Source organism: Dioscorea cayenensis, chromosome 5 (genome assembly GCF_009730915.1).
Source record: "Dioscorea cayenensis subsp. rotundata cultivar TDr96_F1 chromosome 5, TDr96_F1_v2_PseudoChromosome.rev07_lg8_w22 25.fasta, whole genome shotgun sequence".
NCBI classification, from domain to species: domain Eukaryota; kingdom Viridiplantae; phylum Streptophyta; class Magnoliopsida; order Dioscoreales; family Dioscoreaceae; genus Dioscorea; species Dioscorea cayenensis.
Genome location: NC_052475.1, coordinates 1987723 through 1998594, shown reverse-complemented (window position 1 = coordinate 1998594; position 10872 = coordinate 1987723). Strand labels below are relative to the sequence as shown.

At 37.4% G+C, this 10872-nt stretch overlaps 1 protein-coding gene across 10 annotated transcripts in view; it reads right to left on the bottom strand.

Moving 5' to 3' along the window:
• Positions 1–7975: 7975 nt before the first annotated feature.
• The window catches only part of LOC120262017 (DNA mismatch repair protein MLH1-like), a 33888-nt gene continuing 30991 nt past the window's right edge, over positions 7976–10872 (bottom strand). For 2 of the 10 annotated variants that reach the window (XR_005536690.1, XR_005536687.1), the window contains exons 2-3: positions 8141–9043; positions 7976–8028 (exon numbers count right to left, since the gene is read on the bottom strand). Coding sequence is in view for 2 of the 10 variants with exons in the window: in XM_039270051.1 (XP_039125985.1) it covers positions 8211–8252; positions 8945–9043; positions 9250–9403 (295 nt within the window). In the remaining 8 variants the exon portion in view is untranslated. Of the gene's footprint in view, positions 8029–8140; positions 9044–9249; positions 9404–10288; positions 10369–10872 lie in introns of all 10 variants that reach the window. The other 8 variants (XR_005536689.1, XR_005536684.1, XR_005536685.1 and 5 more) reach the window with 8 other exon arrangements.

Here is a 10872-nt window from a genome sequence, read left to right as displayed (position 1 = left end):
ACACCCAAATTCCGTTAAAGAGTTCGCTGCTCTCTTTCTCTGGCGTTCGCCGGGTGAAATCATTCTGGTCTCCATCGCCGCCACGCTCTCGCTTCTCTTCTCCTCGGCGGTTCTTCTCCTTCGATCCATAACCCTAATTCAAGAACATCTCTACATTTTCTCAATTCAGATGTTAGCTCAAGCTCAATCATATATATTTCCCCTTTTTGGCGTTGGCAATGGGATTTTGGGATTAGGTTTCGGATTAGGCCCTCGTAGGGTTATCAGGAATCCAGAGGATCTGGTTCTCGAATCGGATGTGCCGTTTTTGTTGCCTTTCTTGCAGGTTTCTTTATTCCGATGTATTGATCATAGGTTTAGGTTTAGATTTAGGGTTTTCTGGTATTGATGATGAATTTTTTATTTATTTATTTATTTATTTTTGTTGCTTTTTGGATTGATGGAATTCGGTATTGATGGACCGGAAATGCAGGTGATTATTGTGAAAGCGATAGGGTTTCAATGAATGAATGAATGATTGATCTCTTTTTCTGAAAATAAGATTAAGAATATTTGAATTCTTGTTAATTGTGCTAATCTTTGGGCTTTATCCCGATTCCAGATTGATGAAATCGACCTGCCTAAATTATTCATCAGATTTGGATATTTCTTTTTCTTGTTCTTTTTGTTCTGTGTTTCTTTTAATCTATTGCAAGTGAATTCGTTGTTATCTGATACTATGGTATATGTATCAAAGAGTTGTTTTTTCACTGTTTATAACTCAAAGATCAATTTTTTTTTTTGTAACAAGGAATACCATTTCAAGCCTTTGTTTCCATCTCTCGTGTTTTACCAATACCATGACCGATGCAAATTTGATTTGGTGGATGAGTGTTCTTCAAATTAATTGGTTCTTAATTAATCCTGGGAAAAAAAGAAGTTGGAAAACAAATTTTGTACATTTTTGGCTTTCTGAATTGACTTAATTTACTCGTTTCTTTAATATTATCCTTCTTGAATTTTTTTTTAATCAAAAACATATTAACCTTGTTATATATATATATATATATATATCTTTTTTTTCTGCGGAGCTAATTTTCAAGAATTATGTTAGAAATATTGTCATTGGCATACAAAGTGAAATTTATAATTCTTTTGTCACTACTAACATATATATGTATATATATGAGCGCGCGTGTTGCGTTCCTTTGAATTCACTTATGATCTCACCTTCCTTGTCATTTTTTATGCTGTTGTGCCCAAGGTGATGAACCAGAATAGTTAGAATTTAATAAACTGAAGCACATTGGTAGCTCTAGAAAATTACCAATTCACCTATTATAGACTAATCCAGTGTCACACCCATCTCTGTTACTGTGACGGATGCAACATCCAACCAACTAGGCTTGTCTTGACTGACACTCGGATGATAGACTTGATTGGCAATGACATCAATGATCGGGGGTGCTGAAGGAAAATTTCGTGGTCAAGGAGTTTTTCGAAAGAGCTCTTCATATGCTATTGGGATGCCACAATTGCGAACTGGATGGAAGGATGCGGAGATCAATTTGATCAATATGCATATCGAGAGTTGATGGTTGACCGCCACCCCTCGTCCAGTCCGGGAGGTTCTCTGGACAAGGAGCCACTAAGAACCTTGATAGTGAGTTCTTATGTGACCATGGGTGATTCAGTGATAGCCAACTCTTTTTATTTGAAATTGTCTTGATTTAGTGTAGATATTCTGGGATAGTCTTCTCTTTTTTGTTAACTCAGTTCAGTTGATGTTGTAGGTTGTAGGTACGGGTATGACTGGGAACATAAGAGCTGAAAGCTAGAGAAAAAAAAAAGAAAAAGAGAAATAAATCAGGATTCAAAAACTAAGATTGAGACAAGTGCACATTTCTTCCAGCCAATTTGGGCGATCCATGCCTCTGAAGAAGAGTGATAAATGTGGATTGATTCTCCCAAAAGCAGCCAACTCATCAGCAAGTAGGTTTTCATCTCTAGGAATGGTTGATATGCAAACATTTTGGAAATCATGGAGGATGTTTCGCAGCTTGTTAATCATCCCAGCCAACTTCGCAGCACCCGGGCAATCAGTGAAAATTCGATTTGGATTCCAGCTTCTCTCTCTGCAGATGGATAAAGCATGACAAATAGCATCAAGTTCCGCATTAATTGGAGAGTCATGATGAGCACTATGACTCTTGTTGGCATATGATGTGTGTAGAAGTGCCTAAGCTGTTTGAGTGTCTGAGGCATCGGCTACTATTGACGATATGGAGAACATATTGGAAAAAAAAAAAAAATTTCTTGATTTTAATATGATGCAATGTTTACAAGAGAGAGTATTTATAAATACAACCATATGTCCTCCTAAATCTCTGTCTCCCAAAATGCCACCTACCCTATAATAGTTATATAGTTATCAATCATACAGCTAATATTCAAACATATAGCTATTAAATATACAATTTCCAATACTCCTTCTCAAGTTAGAGCATACACGTCATAAATGCCCAACTTGCCAAGTGAAAATTGAAACTGTGAGCTTCCAAGGGCATTTGTGAAAATGTCTACAGGATGAGACTTTGACCATAAATGGCTTGTAGCAATCGTGCTAGCTTTATCTTGCTATTGAACGAAATAATAATTGATCTCGATATGCTTGGTGCGTTGATTATGAAACACAGGATTCGCTGTTATATGTATCACCGATTGACTATCAGAGGCAAGTGCCAACCCAAAGATGCTAAAAGAGACTTCAACCAATCATCTCATTTGTAGTAGCTGCTATGGCCTTGTATTATGCCTTTGCCGATCATCTTGAAATGGTGCTTTATTTCTTCATTTTCCAAGAGACCAACAATGAACCAAGTATGACTAAATAGCCAGTCAAGGAATGATGTGTGATAGGATAACTCACCTAATCCAAGTCACAAAAAGCATGCAATATAATAGCAAGTAGCAATCTACTCGAAGAAGAATCACTTGACCCATAAGCCCTTGATATAGAGAACACCTCACATAGCTGCCTCCAAATTGGTGCCTATGAAAATTGGGATAATATGTGCATGGTATATGACATCTTTGGCCACATGATGGTCCGATAGATAAGTCCGCCAACAAGTCGCCGATCAATTACACCATCCTTAACAAGGTTCCCCTCAGCCAGCCCCAAATGGTGGCCCTGCTTTGTAGGGATCTCTGTCGGCTTGCTCCTAAGAAACCCCCTTTCAGACAAATATCTAAAGCGTACTTGCGTTAGCACAAAAACAAGCCCTTTGGTGAGTAAGGTACCTAAATCCCCAAGAAGTATTACAATACCCCGAGATCTTTTATATTGAAACACTTAGGTAAATAGGATTTGAAAACTAAACAAGCATCTGGATCATTTCTCATCAAGATAATATCATCAATGTAAACTAACATGCCCAAAAATACATCCTCCCCCCCTTACGAAAGATGAATAATGACTAATCGGCACGAGATTGGACAAATCCATATCTTTGAAGTGTATCACTCAATTTTATGAATCAATTGCAAGAAGCATGGAGGAAACGCTAGAGTGATTTGTATAACTGGCACACTTTGCACTCATGACCCGTCTGAAATCCAGGCGGTAGTCTCATGTAAACCTCCTTCAATAAAGTCTCTATGCAAGAAGGCATTGTTGACATCCATTTAATGCAATTCCCATCCTCGCGTTATTGCAACTAATAGGAACACGCGCATGAACACGAAATTTGCAACTGGTGTGAGTGTCTCATGAAAATTTAGGCCCTCGATCTGTGTAAAGCGCTTGGCCACCAAATGTTCTTTATATCTTTCAATAGTGCAGTTCGACTTGTACTTGATCGTCTAACCTATTTGCAATCAATGTGTTTTATTCCCAAGGGGTAAAGGCTACAAAGTCCATGTTTGATTTGCCTCAAGAACCATTATTTCCTGGGTCCTCGTGTCTTGCCATTCGGATCTCTTTATAGCCTTTGCGTACCTCTTAGGCTCTATCTTCTAGCTTATTACTGCCAAGTAGGTATGTCTTATGACCCAAAGAAAAATTATCAAAAGTCATGTAACTCAGTAAGGTATACGTAGTACCTATGGAGCCATCAAGGGGGTACGTATGCCTTATGATCCGGAGAAAAATTATCAAAAGTCGTGTAACTCAGTAAGATATACATAGTACCTATGGACCCATAGGGGGGTGGTTAACAAGGATTTTCTTCAAGGTCTTGAAGCCACAAGATGTATTGTTTTGGACAGATGGAGAAGGCTTTTATCCAATTTGCAATTCATTTTCTGCTTCTTTGCTTTCTGTTAACCTTTAGATCAGTTTAGGGGCTCAAGTTGCAGGTAGATAGGGAAGAGTGTTTTTTCTCAAGTTCTTTTTAATGTTTTCCTTGCTGTGTTTTTTTATGTTTTGATGATGAACTTGTCTCTGATTGGCTCACTTCTCTACTAACTGTAGTGATTTGAATTTTTCATAATATTGTCATACAATAACGTCTGGTTTAATTTTATCAGGTGATTGACCCTACAGGCAATGTAGTTCATAATTCACATAAGAATGTTGCTTCGTCAACTCTTCTCCTCGCTGTCTGCCTGTTGAATTTGATCTTAATGCTTTCTCAAATACTGCCAAGTATGTAAGTTGTTGAGATACCTTGAATCTGAAATTGATTGTGATTGTAACCCTATCCAAATTATGACTCAACCCTAATTTAGAGAGTTAACCCTAAATTAGAGATTTCAATGAAAATCTGTGGTGGGCTTTTGGCTTGGGCCTGCCCAACAGACTTATCCATTGTGGGTTATATTATTTTATTTTAATTTGGATATATATAGGGTTTTATCTGTATCATATATATGAGTTTTTTCCTTGAAAGAGAAGAATAAGAAATCTCTATCTCCCTGCCCGTGGACGTAGGTCATATAGACCGAACCACGTAAATCTTTGTGTGCTACTATTTTCTTTTGTTTTTTCTTCATATTATTGCTGTGTTTGGCATAACAAGTGGCATCAGAGCAAGATCCCTTGAATTCAACTTCGAATTTAGGGTTTCTGGGTTCGCAGAAAGGATGGCCTCTCATAAATTCGAAATTGAGAAGTTCAATGGATCGAATGATTCACTCTGTGGAAGATCAAGATGAAGGTGATTCTGGTTCAGCAGGGATGTGCGACAGCATTGGAAGGAGAAGGAAAATTACCAGCGGAGATGAAGGTGGACGAGAAGGCAGAGATTTTGGCAAAGGCTCATAGCGCTATTTTTTTGAGTCTAACTGATGAAGTCTTGTGAGAGGTCATTGATGAAACGACTGCGGCAGGATTATGTAAGAAGCTGGAAAGCAAGTTTCAGAAGAAACCCCTAACCAACCGGTTATATCAAAAGTAGCGTTTGTATACCTTTCGGATGACAGAGAATATGCAGGTGAAAGATTATCTTGACAATTTTAACCAGATTATTCCAGATCTACAAAGTGTTGGTGTTAAAATTGATGATGAGGATCAAGCTATCATCCTCTTATGTTCCTTGCCAAATTCATATGAGAATTTTGTTGATACTATGCTATATGGTAGAGACATTATTTCTGTTAGCGATGTGAAGGATGCTATGCAATCTAAGGAATTGAAGCGGAAGGTTTCTGGTTCCAAAGAAGATGGTGCAGAAGCAGGTTTGATTGTTAGCAGAGGCAGGATCAAGGAACGGGATTAGGAACAGGGGAAAATCACGTTCCAAATCGATACCTTGAGGATTACGTTGTTTTTTCTGTAAAGAAAAAGGTCACTTTAGGAAGGATTGCCCACAAAGGAAGAAAGGATATGAGAATAAAGAATCAAGTGGTAATGCTAGTGCATCTATAGTGCAGAAAGGAATTACAGTGATGCAAGATAATGATGATGTAGCAGTGGATAGTTTTGATGAAGGTGTGGGAAGTGATGTTTTGACTGTCAGTATTTCAGGTTCTGCAAATACTTGGGTCTTGGACACTGGTGCATCTTATCATATGACATTCTCAAAGGAATTATTCACTTCTTTCAAGGATTGGAAAGACAGTGTGCATTTGGGTGATGATGAGGAACTTAGTGTTGAAGGCAGTGGTTCTGTACAGATTAAGATGTATGATGGAATAGTCAGAACATTTGATGCATGGTATGTTCCTGGTCTACGCAAGAACTTGATTGCTATTGGTACTCTAGCAAAACAGGGGTACAGTTTCTCTGGTGATGGTGAGCAATTAAGAGTTTTTAAAGGTGCTCTGGTAGTCATGAAAGGTAGATTGCAGCATGGTATTTACTTACTGATGGGCAGTTCAGTGATGAGAACAGTGGTTGTATCTCATTCCTCAGAGCAGCATGATGATAGAACAGAATTATGGCATTACAGACTGGGTCACATGAGTGAGAGAGGGCTTGCAGTGCTAAGCAAACAAGGATTGTTGGGTGGTGCAGAAACTGGTAAACTGAAATTTTGTGAGACTTGTGTTATGGGAAAGCAACGCAGGGTGAAATTCAGTTCTGGAAAGCACACTTCAACTGGTATTCTTGATTATATTCATTCAGATTTGTGGGGTCCCTCTCCAGTTGAGTCTTATGGCAAATGCTGGTACTTCGTTACTATTATTGATGATTATTCCAGAAATGTCTGGGTATATTTTCTGAGATCAAAGGATGAGGTGTTTGGGAGGTTTAAGGAGTGGAAGACTATGGCTGAAAAACGGACAGACAAACAAGTCAAGACACTCAGAACAGATAATGGTTTAGAATTTTGTAATAAACCATTTGATGAATTTTGCAAGAAAGAAGGTATAGTGAGGCACCACACTATACGATATACACCACAGCAAGATGGAGTTGCAGAACGCATGAACCAAACACTATTACAGCGTGCTCGATGCATGCGATTAAGTGCTGGCCTCTCTCTAAGCAATTTTGGGCCGAAGCAGTTAACACTGCTTATTATCTGGTGAATAGATCCCCATCAACTGCAATTGATTTGAAGACTCCTCAAGAGGTATGGTCCGGTAAACCCTCTGATTATTCTGATTTGCGTATATTTGGTTGTCCTGCTTATGCTCATGTGAATGATGGTAAACTTGAGGCAAGGGCAATGAAATGCATATTTCTAGGGTATGCTATTGGAGTTAAATTACATATATCAAATAAATCTAATATCAGAAATTCTGCTACACTACTAAAAATATTCAAAAGAAAAAAATATAACTGCATAAAAAACAAAAAGACATACAACCAGCCAAATCCTGTACCAAAACTAATGAAAGCTGTTCAACAGACAAAAGTAGCTGCATTAGTAGAAACAGAAAAACTAGACAAATCTGAAAACCACCTGTAACACTACTACACAAACATGAGCCTGAACATTTGAATGTTCAGGAGCACCAATCCTTTGTCTATATTACTGATGCTCTTGGCTGAAACACAGAATAAGTAATATTCTATACAAGCTTACAGCCCTCTGCCCACAAGGATCCTGGCAGGGAACTTTGAGAGTTGGTGACAATATTTCTTAACCACAACCAATCTTTGGCTGAAACACACAGCACAGATGTTCAAATGTGATAGTTTAGCCGCTCCATGCTCTTATCTATTTCTTTGTGTTTGTTCAAACAGAACACATGGCGCAGGCAGGTGCACCGTGGTACAAGATAATCTTTGCTGCAGTGAAATCCACTGTCACGTCAGCAGCTTCCGTGGCTGCAGCTATATTTACGAAATTTCACTTGCGGCGCTGGCGTCAACTAAAAGCTGCACCACAGGCACCAGTTGACACTCTTTTTGGGCACAAAACCATATTTGTAAACGTCATGTACCGCAGGGCACATGATTGTCTGTGTCCCAGGATTGGTGAAGCTGCTGTCATGGCTTTTGTGACAGCATTGGCCACCAGATGTGCTGAAACTCTATTCCGAAGGCACAAACCGCCACCAGCACTGGTCACCCCCCCACCACCAGGGACCGGTCACCCCACCACCACCAGGACCGGTCACCCCCCCCTCCACCAGCGACGACCCCATCAAGAAGCCCTTCAATCACAATGAATATGTTGTTTATCAATGATAGCACAACGACAGTGTTTAGGTACTTATACTTTATTCAATAAGTTAGTTTTAGTTATCCCTGTCATGCATGCCTTACCTGGGCTACATGTCAACTGACATCTAATCATTGATCTGCAGGAGAAGCATATGAAGAAAGCTAAGCAGGATTAGCTCACATTCAGTACATTCATAAAGTAGATGTCTATCTCCTGCAGAAACAATGCAGAAAGTGTGATCAGCTAGGCTGTTACATGTACAGTTTTTTACAATATCCCAAAACTGAAAGGTTAAAAGTACGCACATGCTTCTGGATTTTTTTTGGCAAAAGCCATTGAAGGCTTCATATGATAATGTAATACATTCATCCTACTGGTGTAGACATTAGAGTCAAACATATTTGCAGGCTAATGGAGACAGTTTTGATCTGTCAAGGTTCTATTCATAGAGAGCATAATCGGGACATACATTGACAAGTGTTTGCAAGTCTAAATCATTTTTAGTAAAATCGTAAATCCACTATATTAAATAAACTAAGCAACTAGTAAATTCTAATAGAATATGAACTGAAGAATAAGACCCTAAAAAGTGAACTTGTTAATGATCTTTTTTTTCTCGTGAACTTTTCTTGCAAAAGAAAACTGAAATATTATTTGTCTTATCCTATCCCATATCATTGTAAGTTCTCTAATATAGTGGAGCTCCTTACACAGAGCCACCACAGACGCACAAATACACAAACAACATGATGCTACATTACCCTAAATGAATTTAACAAAATAAATTATAACAACATGATGCTACATTACCCTAAATAAATTTAACAAAATAAATTATATAATTTAATGGGCAAATTACACAGAGTGGCAGCTAAATACTTATAAATCAAAACCTATTAACATATCTGAGATAGAAATGTCCTTGTAGTGTTAGCACTCATCAACTTGGACTCTATTGTGTTCTGGCTCCTGTCAGCAATACCATCCTGATTCAAAAGGCTTACCTGATCATTCATACAAATAGGTAAAATTAAGCTATTTACCATCTGGATGGTAGATTTAGACATGCAATTGAAGAAGTGATGTGTAGAGCCACTAATATGGGTAAATGCAAACCTATCTTGAACTCAAAAGCATGTTTAGCAAAACCAAAAAGAAAGATGGACCATTTGAATAAAGTTAGTTTGCTGATTTATTTCATAAGAGTTACCAAGGATACCTCTCCCTTTGCTGGATGTATATGTATATCTACATCTTCAGGTGATAAGTTAATAGACACATAAATGAATGGTTTAGAAGCTTTTGGCAAAGTTGCAGAATACACAATTTCTATAGCTCTCTTCAATTCTGCACATTCAACCAACCTATCAGAATCCAAAAACCCCCATAAAATTATTAGCAAAGTAAAAAAATGGAGGTATACACAAGCAAAAAACTATTGCACATGCAAACATAAATCCTTTTCTAATTAACATGTTAAATTAACACTTTGTTTCCATATTTCAAGAAGACTTTCCAAAAACATTACCTAAAAATCTGAAAGTGAAAACTTGTTCACATCTCACATCTTGATGCAAAGCAACACACTAAGGAAACCAAGTCGAAACAATTTTAAATGAAATCAATTAAAACCTTAAAACCCAAAGGCTTGATGAGTAAAATATGGACGACATTAGAAGATTAATTAAATAAATGATTCATTTTTTTTCAATAATGTTGTCACAATGCATGTAGATGAAATAATTGAAAGATAGATGAAAAGAAAAGAATCAATGAAGGCGTCCCAAAAAAATCAACATGGTTTTCTAAAAAGTGCCAAAAAGTACTTCAAAAATTTAACAAATAAATGCTTGCAAAAAAAGAACAGGTAACCTTGGATAATGGAGAAGCAACATGGGTTGAGACCTTGAAAAAAGTATTCACAACAAGTATTTCCTTTCTCACTAAAAAAAATGGATCTATTTCATACATTGTTTCCACCTTTTTTCAATATATATATTAACTTTGCCAGTTGCCTGGACAGACATAAATTATTTTTAGTGCTTGTTATACACCTAAACAAAGTCAAGAACTAAAAAGCAAATTTTTGCCTTTGCTCCTCAACCAATTAATAGTATTTCTAGCCTCCATTCCTCTGATTCTCAACAATGACAGCAATTTAACATTTAAATTTCAAAATACTCCTAAAAAATTTTCCACCGAACAATAACACCATAAACGTAAGCCTTGTTAAGAGATGATGACTAAACCTGTGCTCACAGATAACTAGCAATGATTAATCCTCCAGGCTCCAGCTAAATGATCCATGAATCAGTACAGTAAATGCTGCCTGGTTATATCATGCAAAAAGGTTAGATTCTTTCCGCCAAACAATCTTGATCTACTCAAATTGTTTAACATCACCTACAAATTATTTTATGATAATAGCTGGAACATGTTATGTCCTTAACCCATCTCTTAATTTGGGACCGAGAATCTGTCTTGTCTAAATGCAGCAGAAATCTAAGTTAACCAGAGTTCTAAAATTACTAGCAGGAATGTAATGCCACCACTCCAGATGAGATTGAAGGATATTATGGTAAAATTTGAGGGCAACAATCTTTCTTGGGATTATCTTGACATTCCAAAGCAAATGTTATATCATACCACAAGCAAAATAAGACTTTGTCCTGTCATACCTAACATGAGTTCAGATATATCAATATCATATAAGCATGCATTATTTATGCAGGTCTTCTTTCTAATTTAGATTATGTGCGCATCAACTCTAAATATCAACACACATATTTAGCTCTCATTTTTACCTGCTTAAAAAAACACAGCACTTAACCAA